The following is a 22,670-nucleotide window of genomic DNA, read 5'->3' on the forward strand; positions in this document are numbered from 1 at the left end:
ACACACACACACACACACACACACACACGCGCACACACACACACACACACACTTACACTTTAGAGGAAACATTTAACCCAACAGCGATATTTGTAGACTGTGGGCAGACGTCTGAATACCTAGAGAGAAACCTTACAGGGAAAGCATGGCATCAAAATCATTTGATGAGAACAATTCATAATTATCAGGGATGTTGATATCCAATATTAATATTGCTGTTTAGGGTTAATGACCACTAGTTGTTGACATTAAATATATTTTATATATTTTCCTGAACTTCAATACCGTGAAAAAGATGACCTAACTGCTCACATTGATTCTCTTCTTCAGTTAAACCCCCAGAATAAGATCCACAATCCCCAATCCGGGTCTGGTCCGGGTCCAGGCCGGGGGGCCGGGTCTGGATCTTGGCCCGTCCCTCTGAGACGTCTCTCCTCCCTCTCCGGTTTATAAAACATTGGAGCATCTCGCACTCAGCGGTGTTAGCCGGACATCGGTGCTCGGTTGGAAGATGGCGGAAAGCGCTCAGATCCGCTCCAACTGGTCGTAACCGGTGGAGGACAGGACCTATGTGTGTTGTCGGTTCCCTGAAGCAACAGGTTGTGGTTCAGCCCAGAAACAGAAGTCTGGAGATGAAGCAGGACTTCAGCGGTTGAGGAGCTGAACATGAGCCGCCACGCAGGTACGGACGCCTGGGAAACAGGTGCTTTGTATCCGGACACACCGAGGCCCTGACACGGTCCACAGCTTGGTCGTGGGTTGTCTTCTCCCCCCCTCCGGTCGGGAGTTGTTTGCAGTCTGTGGAATGTGCTGCGCCGGTTTCTCTGCTGCTCATAGAACAGGAACTGCAGGAAAGTCTGGTCGGGTCGGGCGTGTTTCCAGTAGAAATCCTAACTTTGGGCCAAACTTTGCAGGCATTCAGACGCCGGTGCAGGACCGCGGCTCCTCTCCGCTGCTGCCCTCAGACCATGTGCTGGGTTCTGGAGCTGTCTGGTTCCCTGGTATTTATGCTTTTCATAGTTTTTTCTTTACTTTGCTGTTTACGTAAAGTAATCAGAATATGGTTTATATAAGCTGATTCTGCAGATGTTTGTGAAGACTGAGTTGAAATAAAACCTACAGTGACAGTGTTAACTCTTTGCTGGTTTTCTGCTCTGTTCAGGTGTGTTTGACCAGCATGGCTGCCCTCTCATCATATTCCCAGCAGATGGTCAGGAAAGGCTTTTGGAGCTCAGCAAAACAGAAGTTGTGGACTTCATCCATTACTTCCATGCCTTGCTCAAGTATGTTGTGTTCAGACTAAACCATGGTGACCGTGGGATTGTGCAGACTGAGTGGTCATAATGGAACAACAGTTTCTGTTTTTTGTCTGCAGTAAGAAGCAGGAGAAGCGGAGTCTAGTGTCTGTGGTTGCTGATCTGAGGCAGGCGGCACCACCAACCACCAGGTTCATCACAGAGACTCTGCTCCTCTTGGAGGTACGTGTTGTCAGTGTGGACCCTGTCTGGGTCTCCACTGGTGTCAGAACATGCTTCTCTGCACAATATATTTTTGTAAATGTTCAACCTCTTAATTTTTCATGCTCTTAATCTACAGATGATCATCTCAGTGTTTCTCTTTAAGCTCTCAGATCGACACCGTAGTCATGCCTAGTGTCGACACTCGTGCTTTCAGAGGTTGTTTCATTTTAAGATGCCCAAAAATGTGAAGACTTTAGAACTTTATTTTAAAAGCAGATCTGAGGGATCCTGCTTTAGGAATAAACGATAACAGCAAAAATGTCAGTAAACAGTACAGTTGGGGTTTAGTTAGTGAAACTTGATGTAGACATTTATATGCTTTTGGCAAACTAGGCAATTTGTTGCCAGATCTTGTTCCAGGCAGTGTTCTGTAAAGTGTAACATTGTATTTAACTGGAAAAAAGTGAGTCAATATAGCTTTCCTTTGGTCAAGGTTTTGAAAAACACTCAATTAAATTAAGTTCAGTGAGTTTTTGGGTGTAAAATGATTTCCAAAGTTGACTTTAATCAAACTAAGTGGATTTAACTTTTTAAAAATCTTGTATAGTTATACTAAGCCCTTGATTTAAATATGTTGAGGGCCTTTTGAGGTAAAAATTAGCTTAATTTTCGGTGCAGGGTAGAGTGTGCGACCTAGAGTTATAAAGATCTTTGCTTGTGAAAGTCATGCAGTGCGTTTCTCAGATCTAGTCTGTTTTCTGAACTCTGAAGATGGTTGCACACCTCAGTGAGGAGCTCTGCTGCTACGAGGAGGGAAGTCTGCATCACCAGATTGGCAATGTAACAATGTTCTGCGTTAACCACAATCTCCCTGCTTTGGCAAATCACCAACATATTCTAATCCTTCATGTTCTAGTCCAGTGTTTCCCAACCCTGGTCCTCAAGGCTCACTGCCCTGCATGTTTTAGGTACTTCCTTGCTTCAGTCCAGCTGATTTCAATCGATGACTGATTAACAGGCATTTGCTGAACTGCAATCAGTTGAATTAGGCACATTAAAGCAGGGAAACCTCTAAAACATGTAGGACAGTGTGCCTTGAGGACCAGGGTTGGGAAACACCGTCTCATCAGACCGTCCACTAACTTTCAGACTGTAGAACCCAACCTGTCTCCTGCATGTACCGTAAATACTTAGGTTTTCGGGGCCATTCTAACATGTCTGCTGGCGATGTTGCAGCGTTCCTCTGGAAGTCTCCCTGATGAGACCTTTTCATCCTACTTTAAGACATGATCCAGTTGATGCATCATGTGATAGTTATAGTAGGACATTTGACTATAATCATTTATATTTGTTTTATGTGCAACAGGTTTAACATTTAAATCTCATGAAGCCCATGAACACATCTCATTGTTCTGGGACGGTAGAGAGGCTCCTCTCAATTTACTGCAGGTTTAAAGCTTACATTGTGTTTTCAACACCTAAGCAATTTCCTATCTATATGATTTTAGCGGTCTGTCAGTAAAGGTAGTTGAATTCAAAGATGACATTATTGCTCAGTGCTACAAAGCTTGTGAGACTGAGGGATGGTTTCAGGATCAAGATGTTTTTTTTTTTTTTTTTGTTTTTTTTTTTTTGTTCAGTTCACATGATTAGCATCATGTGGCATCTTCAGACCTCTGAGCCTCCATCTGAACTGCTCCTGCTTAAAAAAGCCATATTCATTCAAAGCCCTGCTGTAAGCAACAGTTTCACATGGTAAGCTGCTAAAGGAACTTTGTTATTGTGTTAAGGGGAGGTTTCTAATGTGAAGACGATTAGATAAAACCTATATAGGTTTAGACCAGAGCAAGAACAAAATAGAAATATGGATTGAGAAAATGGGGAGGATGTTGCTGAGCCAGTTACTACAGTAGTAACTGGCTTTTATTGTTTACTGAAACAATAAAAGTTGTTTCAGTAACAAAACGACTTCTGTTGTTTTGTTACAACAAAACAATCGGCAGAAAGACAATTACTGATTGTTTTTCTTAAAACATACAACCAAGAAAAACGATCGACTCCTTATGTAGAGATAGAGAACCTACGTAAACAGAAGGTGCTTTTCACACTGCCTCCATAATGGATTTTTTTTTTCTTATATTTATGATGCATTGATGATGTTTAGGACAAAGATTTTATTTATTCACACTTTAGTTTTAATTTTTAGTTTTAAGAACATGCAGCAGAACAAACATCTATTGTAATCTGAGAACAAAAAATAACAGTATTTCTGAACATACTAAAACTCCGAATATAAATTATCTATATAAATTAACAATACTTTACTGAAAGACAAGTGAGGCTAAGAAAATCAGGTTTGGAAAAAGTCCGTAGAATCCCAGCACATCAGCACAGAGTTCTGTTAAAATATTCTCTATTGCCTACTTTCTGGGAGAGGTAGGCAGAAGAGGGTCTTTAGCTGCTAAATCTTTCATTGTGAACTAAGCAAGATGGGTGGCATCAACTAATTCACTCACCAACTAACTGAAACTTACTTAAAAACCTGAGTAAGTTTCAGGTTTTGCCACCATGCCTCATTAACTGCTTCAAAATAAAATAAAAATAATGGTGTGGAGTGAAAACTGTGATTAAAACAGGTCATGCCATCGGTTTTGCTGTATTCAGATATTTTAAGCAAAAACAAATCAATAATTACCAATATCAACAATTATCTATCGACTGATATGAAATGCGGATATCGTGATAACTTTTTCAGCCATATTGTCCAGCTCTGTTTTAACCCAATTACCAACGTTTGACCCTGAAGTTTGTAATGTAGCAACTTGATTAAGCTTACCTGAAATTGCGTGTGCTGTAAGCAACCTTAATGTGGAGTAAGATCACAACTTTTTTGCCAGCACTAAAACGTCTTAAACATTCCCCGTGATCCAACTTTATTGCTTAATATTTGGAAGCGTGGCCAACATGGACTGAACTTCGATCACTTCCTCTGCTGTCACTGCTAAACTACAGATGAGAATTCTAAAATGACACAGAACGCTGACAGTCATTCAGAAGTGCATAAATTGTTAAACCTCCTGGGAAGTTTGTCAGGCATTAAGAAATGGCTGACAATTTCCTTTATTTAAACTCTAAAGTGCTTGAATATTGTGCCTGAAAACAAACCAGACAAATATGTCCATTTAGATTCAGTTGTCCAGATTAGTCTGAGGAACTTCTGTGTTTGGTCAGTTCATGTCTTAGTAGTCACAAAAACAGATACACATCAGTCTGACTTTTGCTTGAGAAATATTTCAATATTAAGCAGGCTGTATTTCCTTTTTTTTTTTAAATGGCTATTAAATGTCAATTATGGCACTGTTCCAATTTCATTGTAGGCTAAAGAACATTCTGTGAAATCTGTTAGAAAATTGACTTTGCCCTAAAAGCTACATAGTGTTCAAGCAGAGTGGATGCTACCCCATTAGGAGACTTTGCTGATGTGAGACAGCTTTGTTATGGAGCAGTTGCCTGTGCCTGAGTTATGCATGAACATTTTTTTTTGCACAGTGACTTGAACAACTTGGACTGCTTTAAAGGAGTGGATTTTCTTGCAGCCTGAAGTTGTACATTCAGTAATTCAAACAGTTTGAGCTGCTTTACTCTGTGTGGATCATGTCTACGTTAGTCCATTATGAAATTCTTGTGGTTGGGGGTTGAAGGATCACATGCTTGGTTATCTCATCAAAATGCCTTGGTGGAATTACTTGAAATGAGTATGATTAAGTGGGAGGTGCAAATATTTTTCCATAAGCGAAAAGCTGCTTTGGACTAATTTCAGGCCTAATGGCAGCTTTTTAAAGCTCTGCATTGACATCGTTTGTAGTGTTAACATGGGCAATCAACACGATTTGATATAAAACTTAGGCTAGAAAACGATTTATTCAAAGATTCCGAGAATATTTGAGATTGCACCAAGTTTGTCGTGTGATGTACGGGGAGTTACATGAAGTGATAAACGCCTCGCAACCAGCTCGTAGTCAGCAGGCGTACAGTCACATGAAAGTCGAACCTGTTTGAAATTCTGGCCGCCTGTCGTGCTGGACTCGCTCTGGAGCAGCGCCATGAGCCAGATACCTGAACCCGTCACTCTGCATGCACCAATGTGTCTCCTCACTTCTGGCTTTACCTCCTTCTTTGCAGTTCTGGATTCAAGAGTCCAATGTGTTGTGTGCGCCACGGCCTGTCGGGTCGTAGTCTGTGAATTATTGAACCCTGCCATGGAGGTGTGCAGTTTGAGATTAAACTACTAAAAATATTGTGCAGTGCATGTCCAGCTTTAGTTGTTACTGACAGGAAGGTAAGAGGGCTGGGCAAAATCAACCTGGTAGTAAAACGAAATGAAACTCTATCATTTTGTTGTGAAACCTTGATTCAACTTTTTCAGCGACTTGTCTAATGTAGTGGAAGCAAAATCTGATGTCTGAAACACAAGGTTTGACTTTCATGGTTCAGTGACGTAAATTCTAAAAGATGCTTCTAATTTATGGATCTTCCTCTTCCAAGGAACACAAGCGAACTGTCCACAGTGTTTACATCATTCAGCCCAAAAGGAAGGATGTAGCAAAGCTCTTGCTAAAGCTCCTGGTCGGGTCAAAGTCCTGCAATGCGTCTTTCAGGGTATGTACAGCGCATCCTGCTGAGGGAAGAGCTGCATTTAGTTTTGATATCTAACACTGCTCTGTCTTTGTCAGAATATCCTCCTGAAAGAAATCCCAGAGCTGTGGAACTCCATCGACCGGAGCCAGCTGCCAGCGTCTCTGGGGGGTTACTTTCTGTACTGCCACCATAGCTGGGTTAGCTTTATGAAGGTAACAATGAGCCGCTGAAAGGACAAAGCCAGTGACACGAGAACTCTTCCAATGCCTCATGGTAGAGCTAGTGAAACTTGGACTACTTAATCATTTTGTCTTTCCATACTGGCTTTTCACATCGATGTTCGACAACAATTGCATAACAATAGAAAAACCTATACAGTGGCTTGCAAAAGTATTCATACCCCTTGAAGTTTTCCAGAATTGTTCTTAAATCAGTTTGGCGATGAAGAGCATTCTGTGTTTAACTTCAAGGTTTTTATTGGTGCATATATTTCCTTGATGTGTCAGTGTGTGGAGTGATGGTTACCATGGTGAAGCTTGTTCAGAGACTGTTCATTAACAAGTGAAAGGAGCTGGCCTCAGGCCTGCATTCAGGTTGCTTATTGCCACTGAATAAATCTGAGCTAGCTGATTGGTTACCTGTAAACCCATCAGGTTTTGACTTGTAAGCTTAGAAGTATGAAGAACAGTGTTGTGGTAGGAACTTTGTTTTTACTATGCATCTGTGATTTTTCCAGCCATGGTGTTACCATGGTGACGTGTTCCTGTGCTGGTTGGTCCCTACAGGAGATTGATGGCTTCGTTCAGGAGTTCCTGTCAGTGGTGCAGCGTTTGCCGTCATGCATCTCCACGCTGCAGGCTCTGTCCAGGCTGCCGCTGCCCTCCAGCCTCAGCCAGCTCCAGCACTTCTGCAGCACAAATGAAGCAACGTTCCTGCAGCTTAGGAGGTCAGGCTCTTTCCTTATACTGTCAGGTCACAGAAAGGGGACTCTTTGAGATCATTTGGATCATTTTCTTTAAACATTGCAACTAAATTTGTTAGGATTTTTTTTCTTGTTTAAACAAGATGAGTCAAATGGCCCACTTCCTTCAGAAAAAAAATAATTATGGTGTAATCCTCTGTCTTTGATTCGGTGAAAAAAAAGTCAACCATATTGACTTAGTTTTATGACAGCAGGACATGACGGTCCAACTGAGACTTTTTTTTTTCTTCTCCCAAAGTTGGAAAATGACAGTCACAATTCTTTACTGTAACTTTGTGTTACAATTCCTTCCTGTAACACAAAGTTACAGGTCAGGGTTAGCTAAAACCTTCAGGGTTTAACTAAATTGCTGCAGAGTTGTCCAAATTTCAAGGACTCAAAGAAGCTTACTCTCACACCAAAATAAATTGCCAACCAATTTCCACAAAAACGTAAAGTTAAAAAAACTCACAGTATTTTCTTATACAGATCCTGACTCCTTTGGTTTATCTTTACCCAGGCTGAAGTCTTTGGAATCGTTTTGGTCTCCTGTGAGCTGAAGCTACTTTGCTCTGTATTGATGTCAACAAGGAAAAATCTGAAAGGATTTATCCTGTTTTTTTTGTGTGTGTGTGTGTGTGTGAAAATGTTTTAAAGAATGAAGCCAGCATATTAACCTAAGTGATACTAATACTGGCAGGATACTGTAAATGGTTTTAAAATACTCTGGTCCTCTAGGCACACTGACCTGCATGCTTTAGATGTTCCCCTGTTTCAACACACCCCATTCAGATGATTGCAATTCAGCAAAACCCTGTTAATCAGCCATCAATTGAAATCATGTGTGCTGAAGCAGGGGAACATCTAAAACATGCAGGTCAGTGTGCCTTGAGGACCAGGGTTGGGTAAACACTGGTCTAGGACATGTTAATAGTTGGTTGGGTGGGTGAACCAGGTCCCACTGAAGATCTTCAGCATCTGCCAAAAACTAACTTGGTGTTGGTGACTAGCTAATAGGAGCTGGGACAGAGGAGTGGTCAGGTTTACCTCTGCAGGAGGATAAAAATGTCTCTGAAACCTTTTGTACCTAAAGTCCAAATGGTGAGGAGAATGGGAGTGTCTGAGACCCTGTCAAATGGACAATGCAAACACCTAGTCTTTAAATGTGTGGTCATCATTTACTGATTTCAATAAAAAAAATTGAAGTATTGAAAATGCTGCCAATAGCTTTGATGGTTTTAATCAAGAACTAAAAGAATCAATCTATGACCAATGTTAAGCTGAACTTTTTTTTTTTTCTTCTTTTTTTAGCAAACTGGTTTCAGAGTTGCACCAGTTAGCCAGCTGGAGCCACTAGAGGGCTGCAGTGATGTTTCACAGAACAGATCAAACATTCAATGTCATTTTATTATCGACTCATAATGTTTGAAATCTGACTTCAGTCACTCCTCCCTCTGGAGCAGCTGTTACTAACTGAGCTGCTGTGTGTGTGTGTGTGTGTGTGCAGGGAGCTGGGCTTGGACGAGCTGCTGAAGCATTGTGAGGCTGTGTGTGAGAAGCTGCGCCACCCTGACAGAGAGCCATGCTACCAGGCCATGGCTGGCACCCCCTTCTTTACCCAGACAGCCTTTGACATGCTGCAGAACCACAGCAGGTACACTGGTTCAGAGTTGTCCACAGATTGAACTGTTCATGTTCCTAGTTCTCCAGTTGGATGACTGCTTCTGTGTTTTCTTCAGAATCACTGCAGCTGTGGAGAAAGTGGAGCTGCTGTGGCAGCAGGCCTTTGCTAAGGCCCATCTGCAGCTGCAGGTGTTGCAGCTGAGCAACAGCGCTCTGCAGGTGGGTCTGCCTGTTCAACAGTCTGCTGGCTTTGCTTTCAGAAAAGAGCGTTGGTAACCTGTGGTGGTAAAGGTTCATGAGAGCTCTAAAGGCAGAGGCAGTTTCTGGGATAAGGAGTGGATGTCCAGCAGCAGCATCGCTTTTGGTTACTGCAACTCACTTTAGGGAAGACGACTGCTCTTCATCACTATTATGAAGTGATTAAGGGCTAAGTGAATATTGCATCATCTTTGAATTTGAAGATATGAAAACAAAGGATCAAATTTGATCTGTTTGAAAGATTGTTTCTCATCAGGACATTTGTGTTTTAACGGCCTTTAACTCATCAGTGTTCAGTCAGTGGTTTAAGTCAGCAGCTCTGCCATCTGTCTCTATGAAGGACCGGACTGTGCTTTGCAGCAGACGTCATGTTGTGCTAATATAAAACTGAACTCGGGGTCAAATGTTCAAGAACACCAACATTTATATTTTCTGCAAACGTGAAGACTAATTCTGGCTTCTAAAGAGAATTTTTTTTTTCAGTGTGACATTATGCTCTGCTGCACAGGATGATGGTAACCATGGTGAATGTGTTTTACAGATTATTGTGAAGATGGAATCTCTTCAAGAGAAGCTTCAGCCGTACAGAATGGAGATGGCTAAGGATTCTACAACCGCAGCTTTGCTGCTGTCTGAATTTGAAACGTCCATTTTCACTCCAGCTATGGTACAGAGCTCTGTCACTTCCTGCTGCCCCAGCAGCACTGGTTCTGTGTGTCTGAGGATCATGATGTCCCTCTCCCCTCCCAGGCTCTGATTCGCTGTGCTGAAGATGTGATCCACACGTTGGAGGAGATCTCTCCGGTGAAGTCGTGGCATGAGGAGAGCTGGGCTCTGGAGCTGGAGAGGCAGAAGGAGAACCTTCACTCTGCTGTCCAGGTTGTCCTCCAGACCCTCAGGGCTGTGTCCAGCTGCCATCACTACTACAACAAGGCAGGTTGCCATCATGCAAAGAGATGGGGTTATAAAATGTGTGTGTGTGTGTGTGTGGGCTGTGTCCAGCTGCCATCACTACTACAACAAGGCAGGTTGCCATCATGCAAAGAGATGGGGTTATAAAATGTGTGTGTGTGTGTGTGTGTGTGTGTGATTTACAGTATTCACAACCTCTTAGACTAAACAGTTGTCTGAGTATCTGCTGCTGTCGAGTCATAAGGTATAGATTATGAAACATGTTTTGAAGGAACTAGTTCTCATTTGATAATGAATGAGTTGTTGTTATTTAGGCCGACAGGTGGTACAGGCTGGTCCTCAGTGACCGCTTTCTCCCAGAGCTCCTCTCAGGAGTTCATGAAGAGCAACAGAGCAACAGTTTGAGGACAATCCCTGCATGGAGGCAAAGACTTTCCACGTTCCTGAGGAAGAATCCTCCTCCAGAAATGGAGGAACTGCTTCACCTGTCCCGTTTGTCCACTTCCATCCCAGATAATGAGGTGCAACAGACGAGCAGACGCCTTTCCCAGAGGTAAACGTCACCATTACACTAATTTTTAAAGTGCAATCAGTAAAACTTTTATAACAAATTTATATCAGTAATGATTTCTTGGTTAATGTCAAGTTGTCATAACAAAGACATTTTGAATAATGTCAACTTTGTATTAAAAGTGTCAAAATTTACCGAATGACACTTTATGACAACAGTCATAAATATTCATGAAGGCTTATTCATGTTCATGACAGGTGTTATGTCATGTTTATGTCAGTGTCATGACAGTCTTATTCACCCCCCTTCAAATAAAGTGCTAGAAAACGGAAATTATAATTACCAGAAAAATACTTATAAAAGCAGGTTCTTACTGTTGCCGTTGGCAACATGGTGAATTTGTACTTGCATAGAAACAAATGAGTTTTTTTTAATTATGAATCAGTATTTTCTAGATTTACTGAAGAGTTTAATTTATTTAATATTTGTGAAGAAAACACTGAGACATCTTTAAGTTCAATTAGTGGTTGTTGAAACAAATTTTGTCCCCGCCCACCTCCCACTCGGCTCCTTCAGACTAGCAGCAGCAATTAGCAAACACCTTGTGGAATTGTGCATCTGCTAAGCTCAGTATAGGAGCTACTTCTCAGAGCAACATTGGTAGAAATGTTATTAAAAGGTTAATAGAGCAGCCATGTTGGAATGACATGAAGGTGGAGTTTCAGAAAGAGCAGTTTTTAAGAAACGGATCAAATATGAAGGGGTCAAGTTCAATGTCCATTTATTTTTAAGTTTTATTTATTTTTTTTAATAACTGAATTGCATTATAACCTGATTAACTTTAACAACTGAGGGTAGCATAGTGGTGTCATCTGCAAATGTCAGGAGTCTGAAGGGTATTTGCTGCTGCTGCTTCAGTCAGGGCTTGTGATACTTGAACATAAGTGAAATCTGCTGTCGGATGATGCATTTGTTGAAGTCCCAGTGACTTCAACAAATGTCACAGTGAGAAACGGTGTTCTGTTTCTTAGTTGTTTTCCTGGACCATTCCTCAGCTGTTTCTCTCTTTCAAATGTCAGGTGCATGATTCTGAGGACGCTCCTGATGTCCTCTGGACCAGTGTCAGTGGAGCAGCTTCAGCTCGCCCTCCAGTGGCAATATGAGATGCTGCATGGAAATCTGAACTCTGAACTTTGTCTAAATCATTCGGATGAAGACAAAGGGTCGTCTGAGCGGGCCAATGAAGTCTGTGAAAGCGAACTGGAAGCAGGGAGTCATCCTGCCGCGTTGCTCTCAGCTGCCGTTGTCGGGCCGGCGTCGGCGGATTGGAGCGCCCAGCTGGAGGCTTCAGGAGGAAAAGATGAAGTGGAGAATTTCCAAAAATTAACTAGGGTCTCTGATCCAACGATGGCTGCCCCAGGACAGCCCAGGAAGCAGGAGGAGGGTAACTTCAACGCTTCAGGAAGTGAGGTCGACGGAAAGCTTGGCTCCACCCTCCCAGCAAACTTCTCCAGCGCTAGCATCCAGATTATCCCTAAAGTAGAGGCAGAATCCCTGAACTTGGAAATCATGGTGAAGCGCTCCGCTGCCCCACCCACCAATCCCTGGCTTAGCTTGCCAGTGGATGATTTGGAAAATTCATACACAGTTACCATTACCCCAAAGCCCACTCCCCAGAAGAAGTTGAGCCCTGAGTGCAGTGGAGTGGGGGCGCAGGAAGGAGGGTCTTCACAACGCTTCTCAAACACAGAGGCGCTGAGCTGCATGAAGCTGCAGCACTCTTGTGAAGATGATCCTGAACTCAGCCCCATCAGTAATGTTCTGTGCAGCACCATCACTGATGGGAGAGACACGGAGGTCCCTACCCTTCTCTGGGACTCCTATGACCTGCATGAGGAAAAACCAGAAGTAGACAGGTAATGTTCTGGACCATGTGGACATGCAACCACCTCAGCTTTGATGTACAGCAGTACTTTTTTATAATAGCTGAATTTGAACAAAATTCCTTTTCAATGTTTCCCCCAAAAACCGGCTAAGCCCGGTGGTTGGGCACTAAGGCAGTCATTCATCCAGTGACCCGTCATGTTTTTGAGTAAAAAATGTTTAAAGTTGACAGAAGAGTTGAAAATTAATACCTGAACACCAACTATAAAGTCTTAAAAAATGCAAACATCCTAAAAAGACTTAAACAAGCAATGCTTAGTCTGGTGGGGGCACAAGTAAAGCCTGGTGGTCCGCCAGGCTTATAATACACTAGGGGAAATCCTGTAATTCCATCTAGTCACATTTGCACTGTAGACATCTGAACATTTGTTGCTCCCTACAGTAAACTAAAACATCAGCACAGGCTGTTCCTGTTGGGAGAGAGAGGTTCAAATGCAGAGGGTTACCTGGTGAGAGAGCTGCAGTCTGCTTTCAGATCAACCTTGAGAGTGTGTGTGTGTGTGTGTGTGTGTGAGAGAGAGACAGGGAGACAGACCCTGTCAGACAGACCACACACTGAACTCTATAGATCAGTATTGTTTTAATCACCTTTTCTCTTTAGACATGGATCTCAGTATGGTTGCAGAGTGGATCTGCAAAGTGATGTTTTGTTCTGTTTTCAGTATGATTGATCTGTCATTAACCGACTGGGAGGTAAAGGAGCAAGAGAATCTGAGAGAGGTGGAGAGAATATTAAACCAGGCTGGAGGGATCCTGGAGGTAAGTGATCCAGTTGCAGCTCCAGGGTGCTGAACCACCACTCTCTGCTCTGGTTGGTTCCCAGCCTCCCAGGAGCTCAGACGAGCATCACAGGTCTCTGTTTTGTAGGAGGAGGAGAATGTTTTGGCTCAGGAAGCCGAGCTGGACGCTCTGCTGCGAGATGGAGACGGGAAGGATCTGTGGCCACAGTGGGGCAGTAACCAGCAGCTGCACCAGGTCTTAACGGAGCACTTGTTCAACTTTACTCTGAAATAAAATGCCATCATAACTGAAAAATGATATTCCAGCTATTTCTGAAATGAGCAACATGTTTTGTGTGTTTCTAACGTTTTTGGTCCATGAGAACTCGGCTCCTTGTTTCACAGTAACTGCTTCAGCTCAGAGCTGATTGGTCAGCATGCTTTTTAATGCTGCTGTAACCACACCACTAAACCATTTATATGTTCATGCAAGCTATCAGACCGTTTTTCTAACGTTGCATATTTCCAGGGCTCCACTGATCTAGTTGATGGTGGCTGGCAGCAGCTCAGTCAGACTGACTCTATGACGGACAGCGACGCCTGTTCAGATGCTGCTGATGATTTCTGCTCAGACAAACGGCTGACCAGCAGGCTGGACCTGCTGGGTGAGATGAGGCATGGCCATGTCCTGGATCAGCTGCTCAAAATCCAGGAGCTGAAGCTCAGCCAGCAGCCATCAGAGGGTGCAGCTTCCACCTCGCCACATCCACCAGGCCTTCACACAAACAGGGAAGCTTTCTGGTTACAACTGGAGAAAAGAGGAGAGGAGATTGAGAAGACCTTGGATGAAGCACCTGGTTATGAGGACATGGCTCCAGAGTCTGGGAGGTGTTGTGTATTGGACGAGTTTGGAGAGGACTCTGAGACTGGATGCAGCACTGCAGATGGTGCTGTTGGAGAGAACCCACCGCTGTCTGAGGGTCTTAACGTTGGTGACACTAGTAGAGTTTCTAGTTTCTGTGATTTGAAGGAATCTTCTGTGGATGTCCAACCTTCGATTGTCTGTGGGAAAGAGATGAATGAAAAGCGATTGACCTCTGAACTGATGCCACATGATGGAGAGTTTGATCCAGGAGGAAAACTCCTTCTGCTTCCTGTTTCGGAGACAGAAACTGCTTCACTTCCTTTGAATGGTCGCCCAGCTGAACATGAAAAGGCATCTGGCCCAGCTCCAGCCCAACCCACTTATCATCCTCAACTTCATTTAAAGTCTGATGCACCCAGAAGGGTGGCTACAGACTGCAGGAAGGATTTTCTCTATCCCAATGTTAAAGAACACATCAACAACAACAACAACAATAACCATGTAGTCCCTGGAAATGCAGAGGCAGTTTCTGAAGTGACTAAGGCAGAGAAAGTGGATTCCTCCACGGTGCCTGCTGGGAAAGATGAGCAGCAAGCAGACTTGCAGCCAGTCCTCCTGATGGCTCCCATTCAGCCACTGGAGTTTGACCCAGGAGGAGGAGAAGAAGACCATCCTGATGGCGTTCTGAGCTCTGACTCAGACCATGTGACACAGAGGGTTCAGACCCAGTTTAGGGAGGATGACATTATCCAGGTACTCGACTTCATGTTTTTATGTTGGTTTTTGTATAAATTAGTTGGTTTAGTACAAGCTCCTAAAACGCATAATGAGTGAGTTTGGTTTTAGTACAGAGGGTTATAAACTCTATTGAGTTTGCTGCTTACAGGTACAGATACATGTTGCAGCCTGCAGATGACAACCCAGTGGCCCAGAAAATTAAAATATAAATTTTTTTATTTATCTTCTCCACTGTTATGAACATAAATGTTGGTGTTTTGTAAAGTGTGTTAATTTCTAAGGACTCAGTAGTTTGTTGGGGCTCCTGCTTGAATTACTGCGTCAGTGCGCCGTGGTGTAGAGGCGGTCAGTTTTCTGCTGAGCCCAGCAGCTGCCTTCAGGTCATCTGCCTTGCTGGGCTTGGGGCCTCTCATCTTCCTCTAGGCATTCTCTTTGGGGTTAAAGGTCTGCTGACCAATCAAGAACAGGAACACTGTGGTCATTGAAGCAACATTTGGTACGTTTGGCATTGTGTTCAGGTGTCAAGTCCTGCTAGAAAGTAAAACGAACATCTCCATACAGCTGGTCAGCAGAGGGAAGTATGAAGTGCTCCAGACCAGGGCTCCCTAACCCTGGTCCTTGAGGCACAATGCCCTGCATGGTTTAGATGCTTCCCTGCTTTAATACGCCTGATTCAGATGATTCCTGGTCACCAAACACCTGTCAATTGAAGTCGCCTGGACCAAAGCAAGGAAACACCTGAAGCATGCAGGGCAGTGTGCCTGGAGGACCAGGGTTGGGGAAACACAACTCTAGATCCTTGTAGATGGCTGCGTTGACTCGCACTTCAGAAAACCCAGCGGACCAGAACCAGCAGATGTCACAGCGCCTGGAAACGTCACTGGACTTAAAGCAGCATGGATTCTGTGCCTCTCCACTCTTCCTCCAGACTTTGGGAGCTTAATTTCCAATTGAAATGCAAAATTAACTTTTATCTGAAAACAGGACTGGACCATTGCACACCAGTCCAGTTCCTCTTCTCCTTGCTCCAGGGAGGATGTGTGTGTGTTTGGATCAAGAGTGGATTGACTCGATGCATGTAGTGTATTTGAAGCCTGTGTGTCGGAGACGTCTGGTTGTTCAGTCTGTGAATAAGCAGCTTCTTCAGATGTGACTTTTTGTGTGAAGGGTGCAGATGGGTGCTAGAGATTTGTCCAGTCATCAGTTTTCCCCATGATGATGACCTACTGACCCAGAGTGAGAGACTGTTTAAGGGGTCGGGAGCCTTATGTATACGTTTTGAGTTAATTAGCTGATTAGCATGAGTTCTTAATCTTGACTTTTTTCTTTTTTTTTTACGAAATTTTTATTTTCTACGTACCTGTAGATACTGCAGACATGGCACAGTCTTTAAATCTGTGGCTGTTTTTAAATCATTACATTGAAACCAACATGTACCAGAGAAAAACTGACTGATTTCTGACCTCCAGCTTTCTTTTTTTTTTTTTTTTCTTCTCATGGTTGTAGATTACAGATTTCAATGTCCCCATCGTGCTGGATATGGGATCCGGTTTGATGAAAGCAGGATTTGCGAATCAAGACCTGCCAAACGTTACATTCCCAACAATAACTGGAGTTCCAAAATATGAGGTGAGATGGGTCAGTCCGTTTGGGGATTTTCAATTGATTAATCTTTTATAGAGATCTGGAATAATTCTGAAGTCCTCAGGCTGTTCAGAGGAGATGGATCATAACCCTAATAGTTGTAACTGGATAAGATTTAAGTTTAGACTAAAGCAGAGTGTTTGTCTGCTTTAGCAGGGCAGAATGTGGCTCACCATAAACAATATTAGAACCTGCTCCTCATCAGAACCTTCAGATTTCACTTTTCCTGTGAAATCCACAACTCCTGTGAGTTGTGATTTAAAAGCGAGGGTGAAACAGAAATGAGTTTAAGTTCCTTTGGCTGAAAATAATATTTTTGGCTTTTTAAAGAGTTTGCAAGTTTTCTTTTTACATATCACCATCTTGATCAATATTATAATCTCTGTCTACAATGATATATTTGTCTTTGCAGGAGATAATGAGTGGGGCTGTGGAGAAAGAACTCTACGTTGGTCATGATGCTCAACACATGAGGGGGGTTCTGACTTTGAATCACCCCATAAAGAATGGGATCATTTGCAACTGGGAAGAGATGGAAAAAGTAAGAAAATGTAGAAGGCTTTCCCATGATGGTGACCTACTGACTCGGAGTGAGAGACTCCGAGTACGAGTACGAATATTTCTCAGGTTATGTTTGTCTGATAGTAAGTTAGCATTTACCTCAGTTTTTCTGGGCCTGTGTGAAGCCTAATGTCGCCGTTACCTTTGGCAGCAGCTTCCTTCTGCAGAGCTCTGTGCTGTTCATTAAAGCCTGGTAGCAGGGCACTGCTGGTCAGCCCAGGGCTTTCTACTGTGTGCTCAGTTTGTCCTGATGCTATTAACCAACATTTATCAGCAGACCTGCAGAACCAGAGTAGAAATGTCTGCAGCAGTTCAGTTCCTTACCTGGACTGGTGAATGAGGATGAGCTGCTTTCTGCTGCTGAAGTCTGCTGGGAGTTTAAGAACGGCTAACATGCCTCGCTGTTCTACAGTTCAGAAAGTTTTATGGAATCCAGAATTTTTTTTCTCTGGTCGTAAAACTGAAATGATCACCGTGTTCTAGTTTGACAATATGAACAATGGCTCCTTGGTTCCTAATGGGGAAGTATTAGATTATATACATCAACAAAGCCCAACCAATGACTGGGTTTGGAAATTAGTCTGTAGCTAGAAAATCTATGTTCAAAACACTGTTTCTCTGTTTTCAACATAGAACATTGTGCAATGTGCTGTCCTGGATTAGGTACATTTCAAATGAGTTTTCTTAACACCAGGACACCCTGAAAGCTCTTGTTGTTTGGGGATCTTGTACAGCCTAGTCCTTAAGGCTTTTCCTTTCCTTTTAGATGTGGCAGTACACATTCCAGCAGCTGTGTGTGGACCCTGAGGAACATCCTGTTCTGCTGACTGAAGCAGCCATGAACCCTCTGGAGAACCGGCGGCGCATGGTGGAGATCATGTTTGAGAACTTTGGTGTTCCATTGGCCTATGTGGCCATGCAGGCAGTACTTGCACTGTATGCAGCAGGGAGAACCACTGGTAGGTCCTGCAGCCAGTCCCTGCAGGTCTGCACACCTTCTTCAGACAGACTTCTTCCTACCTTTTTTTTTTTAAATTGGGGATTTTCCTAAAACCTAAATGTTTCACATTCTTCTAAGTTGTCTAGTTTTGTTGCTAATGCGTTGGGCATGACAACCCGTTTCTAGGTGTGGTGGTTGACTCTGGAGAAGGCGTGAGTCACAGTGTTCCTGTGTTTGAGGGCTACAGTTTACCTCATGCAGTCCAGCGCTTCCCTTTGGCCGGTCTGGATGTCACATTGCAGCTTAAAAAGGTTTGCAACACTTTGCTTGATGCTCTTAAATGTGTCACATTCTGTTAAATCATTTTGATGAATACGTTAAATGTCCTCTTCAGTACGAGGCCCTTTGGATCAGTCTGCTTCAGGTCTAGATTTACTTTTGTCCGGTGTTCTATTAGTTTCATGAACCAAGGTCTTCATCCTGCCTTGTGCAGCCTTCAGTCTTCTCTTTTCTGCCTAAAGCTCCTGCAGGAACAGGGCGTCTGCATGCGCACAACAGCAGAAGATGAGATTGTGAGGGAGATGAAAGAGAAGTGCTGCTGTGTCGCATTAAATTATGAAGCTGAGCTGAACCTGGGGAGTTCGTCCTGCAGAGAAATGCAGTACACAATGCCGGATGGCCAGATTGTTACCATGGGCACCGAAAGATTCAGGTAATGATGTGCCAGTGACCGACATTTGGAGAGGGAAGCTTCTCAACAAGAGCTGGTAAAGAAACTGAGCAGGTCACCTGTATGGCTACCAACAACTTAAGGATCAAACAAAGGTGTGAAACCTGAGGCACCATTTTGTGGGACTTCCAGAATGAAACATCCAATTCAGCAAGTTTAGTTCACGGGGTTGGTGCTGACCTGTTTTCTTTTTGTTTTTTTTAGTAGGCAAACTGGGAACTGAAGGTTCTTGAGGAAAGTTTCAGCTTTTATCGCAATATACACAGAAGAGTTTTTCTCCTGTAAGAACAGAAGTACAGTGATGGTTCTTGATGTCTGTTCCAGGCAGAACCTTTTTGTGTGTTCAGGAATGGGAAGTCTTTATCATTCTCTCCCACTGTAGCACACCACTTTCATAAAGTTCTGCACTTGAGTTCTTGTGACGTATGACATGTCTTGTCTAGAGAGAGCTTCGTTTTCCTTGTGGATGATTTTTCATATTGTATGTTTATCAGAATCTTTGAATTGCCACTAGGAAGTTGTTTTGATATAATGATGCAAAAATAAAATATATGAATATTAAGAAAAATACACTATTTATGAATGTGCAGAGCAGCATGTGGATGAAGTGGCTGTGTTCAGCCAGTCATTTAACAATCAGTCTAATGGCGGAGGGAAAAACTGTTTTTGTGGTGGGAAGTTCTGGTCCTGATGAACCATAGTGTCCTGACTGAAGAGAGAAGGTTAACCAGGCTGTGTCCAGGGTGAGAAGGGTCAGCCACAGGTCGACCTGCATGACCAATCACCTCCTCAGCAGTGTGCACAATGCATTGTGGTCTGTCTGTCCCTGGTTGTGTCCCATATGGTGATAATGGTGGTGATGATGGACTCCATGACTGCTGCGTCAAACTGCACCATCAGCTCAGCTGGCAGTTTGAGTTTCCTCAGCTGTTGTAGGAAGAACATCCTGTGCTGGTCATGATGAGGACCTGATGATCGGCTTCTGTTGAGGTCCTGGTGATGGTGGTGCCCAGGAAACAGAACGAGTCCACAATGGAGATGGAACGGGACAAGAGGGGATGTTGGGTCTGTGACTTTCCTAAAGTCCACAATTACCTCCACTGTCTGCTGGGTGTTGAGTTTCAGGTTGTTACAGCTTCACCAGCCAATTCATCTCAATCCTGTAGGCAGAATCATCTCCGTCCGAGATTAGGCCAATGAAGGTTGCGTCATCTGCTAATTTGATCAGTTTCACAGACGGATGGCTGGAGGTGCAGCAGATGGAGAGCAGAGGTCCTGAGGGGAACCAATGCTCATGGTCCGAGTCTCTTAAGATGTTCTGACCCAGCCAAACATACTGCCTCCTATCCGTCAGGAAGTTGGTGATTCACTCACCTGCAGATGGAGTTGGGAACGTTGAGCTGAGAGAGTTTTTGATTGGCTCCAGCGACTGGTCAGCTATTCTGTAGAAAAATATCCAACAGTTTAGTCAAATCTCTTTTGAATTCTGTTCAGATAAAGTTGATGGTTTCTGACTGGTTTCACTCTGTGACAAGTGCCCAGCCTGCAACGTCAGGCTGATGTATCCATGTGTTCTTGGATTTTCCTAACAAGCTTAAAGAATTCCATGCAGAGCAATGTGAAGATTGAACCAATTTCTCTGTTCATCCAGGGCACCTGAGATTCTGTTTAATCCTGATATGATTGGACGGGATCATCCTGGGATACATGAGAGCATCTTCAAGTCAATCCTCAGGTCAGACATTGACCTGCGGCGCAGCTTCCTGGGCAACATTATTCTTTCAGGTATGGATTTTCCTTTTCTTAGTTTACTGTAAAATGAACTCTTTATCCTGCACAGGTTTTTTTTTTTTTCATAATTTCATAAACATTTCTGTAAATCTGACCAGTTTTGGGTGCGATTGCAGGTGGGAATACTCTGCTGCCAGGCTTGCCTGAGCGCCTCCAGGCTGAGGTGAAGAGCCTGGTGCCGGCAGACATGAGGGTGAACGTCTGTGTCACCAGCCCCAAAGACAGACGCTTCCTGGTGTGGAGTGGTGGTGCGGTTCTGGCCAACCTGTCCACCTTCAACTCTGCATGGATCAGCCGGGGAGAGTATGAGGAATACGGGCCACAGATTGTCTTCAGAAAGTGTTTCTGAAATGAACTGAATATTGCACTTCATAAATGACTTTTAGATGAAATGGAAAATGAACTTGCTGTTAGGAGTCATTTTAAGTATATATATTTTTAATGTGTCTGTCATTTTGACTTTGGCCATCATTGTGAATTCTGAGCTATAAGTCTGTACTTAATGCCAGCCTCTGTGTGTGTTTGTGTGTAGTGTTTTGTTTAGAGCTGCTGTGTGTTTTAAACTTAATTTACCATGATGGCCATAAGTAAAATAGTTTTTTAAATGTCTCTTATATTTTTCAGTTGTGTCCTAAGAATGTAGTTTACTGTCTGTTTGTGGTTGAGGAAGAGGAACTGAAGCTGGCCACTGACTCTGGCAAGGCTCTCATTAATGAGGAAAACCTCAGGATTCCGACTCCTAACAGTTTTATTAAAACGATCAAAGCCGAATTATTTTGTGTGTAAGATTGGGGGAAGATTGCAGAGCTGCCTTTTGCTTTAGCTTGCAGTCTAGAAATGTACCAGCTGTCCACTGCAAATGTGTTGAAATGCTGTAGAATGTGCACTGATGCTCATCCCACATGTTCCAGATGAAAACGGTAGATCCCAGTGAGTGACGTGTTGTAAGTTGGAGAAATGAAGCGGAGCTGACTCGATTACAGCTGGTTTGTAATGAGGGGCAGGTGTCTGAGTGGTTACACTGTACAAAATGCTGCGGGATGGTTAGTTATCCAAACCCAAAAGTGTTTCTCTTCTTTAGTTTAAGCTCTGTCTAGATAACTAAATACTTTCATGTGTTTTTTTTTTTTTGGGGTGCAGTGAGGTTTTGGATTTGTTCTTATGACATTGTCATTTTGCATGAGTTTCCGCATGTTTGAATGTTTATGTAAACTGTTTTCAGAGGTTTGGCTTTTCTATGTTGCCTACTGTTCGAGCAGTGGTACGCAGTCATACTGTGATCTGTTTTAAAGGAACCTGTGAAACTGTTTATTTTTTATGGCTACTTGACAACTGATGTCTGTAGTGCAGCGAACTGAACTAAGTTGAGCAATTTGTCACCCCAGTCCTGTTTGTCTCTTTTTTTAAAAATAAATACTTTATTCATATTCTTTGTTTGACACCTTTTATTATGACTAGATTAATATACAAGTAAGCAAATCCTTAATTTAAATATTAAAGTACATTCATGTTTTATGGAGTTCAGTATTGTAAAAGATTTGTAAAGAAAAATCAAGGCCCTTTTTGTCTTACCATCTCTCTTTCCATTTTCTCTCTTGGCCCTTCTTCCCTGACCATCCTCTTCATGAGATTGTCTTAAGAAAAGTGTCCTTAGTCAGAGGCTTTTTCAGATTTGCTGTAATTCAGTCTGCTACAAAAGACCTCTCCTGCCATCACCATCTTCTCTTTAAAGAATCTGAATTAATGAGCTGCAACATTAAATTTCCCTTTGGGATTAATTTTGTAATTTTAATTCATGATGTGGGATGTCAGGACAACAGGTCTATAGTCACTGAGGACTCGTGGGTAAATTTTCTTTGGTCCTGGAACCAGGCAAGATATTCCCCACAGCAGCAGAACTTTCTCTTGGATCAAGCTGAGGTTGAAGAGATGTTGCAGAATCCCACAGAGCTGCTCAGGCCTTCAGGACTCTGGGGCTGACACTATCTGGACCTGCAGCCTTGTTCCAGCTCAGTCTCTCCAGATGCCTCTTCACTTGACATTTAGATACTGAAAAGTGGGAGGGGGAGACAAAGAGAACAGCAACATTCCCTAGTTTGGTTGAAGACAAACTTATGGAAGCAGAAGAGTCCATGACTGAGATGGAAGATAGAAGATCAGAGGTTTGACAGGAAACCTCTGGATTGGATTTCTGTTTGTCTGGGGACAGGAGAGGAGGAGGATGATAGATTTGCTCCTGAATTGAAGAATTCCATCTGATCCTCCTTTTGCTTGACGCTTGTGATCTTCTTCATCCCGGATCACATATCTCTGATATTTTTTCCCTTTGCAGTTTTTCTCCAGCTTCTTCCTGTACAACTCCATGACTTTGAGCT

At 43.1% G+C, this 22,670-nt stretch overlaps 1 protein-coding gene across 3 annotated transcripts; it reads left to right on the forward strand.

Annotated features, from left to right (window-relative positions):
• The first annotated feature begins 261 nt into the window (after positions 1-261).
• Positions 262-21,722, forward strand: LOC103150853 (uncharacterized). Of its 3 annotated transcripts, XM_007570611.2 has the most exons (23): positions 263-682; positions 915-1,001; positions 1,163-1,283; positions 1,376-1,478; positions 6,006-6,119; positions 6,194-6,310; positions 6,884-7,044; positions 8,567-8,713; positions 8,799-8,901; positions 9,482-9,607; positions 9,691-9,873; positions 10,167-10,405; positions 11,443-12,279; positions 12,970-13,066; positions 13,175-13,282; positions 13,556-14,644; positions 16,136-16,258; positions 16,686-16,814; positions 17,601-17,793; positions 17,961-18,085; positions 18,296-18,486; positions 20,156-20,289; positions 20,412-21,722. In XM_007570611.2, the coding sequence occupies exons 1-23, from the start codon at positions 667-669 to the stop codon at positions 20,642-20,644; spliced, it is 4,776 nt and encodes a 1,591-aa protein (XP_007570673.1). In that variant the 5' UTR covers positions 263-666; the 3' UTR covers positions 20,645-21,722. The 3 variants fall into 3 exon arrangements, with proteins under 3 accessions (XP_016536454.1, XP_007570673.1, XP_007570674.1); XM_016680968.1 differs by lacking the exon at positions 13,175-13,282 and having other exon boundaries at positions 262-682; XM_007570612.1 differs by lacking the exons at positions 263-682; positions 915-1,001; positions 1,163-1,283; ... (6 more) ...; positions 9,482-9,607; positions 9,691-9,873 and adding an exon at positions 9,936-9,964.
• The last annotated feature ends 948 nt before the right edge of the window (positions 21,723-22,670 follow it).

The sequence above is a fragment of the Poecilia formosa genome, unplaced genomic scaffold (genome assembly GCF_000485575.1).
Source record: "Poecilia formosa unplaced genomic scaffold, Poecilia_formosa-5.1.2 Scaffold264, whole genome shotgun sequence".
Taxonomy (NCBI): Eukaryota; Metazoa; Chordata; class Actinopteri; order Cyprinodontiformes; family Poeciliidae; genus Poecilia; species Poecilia formosa.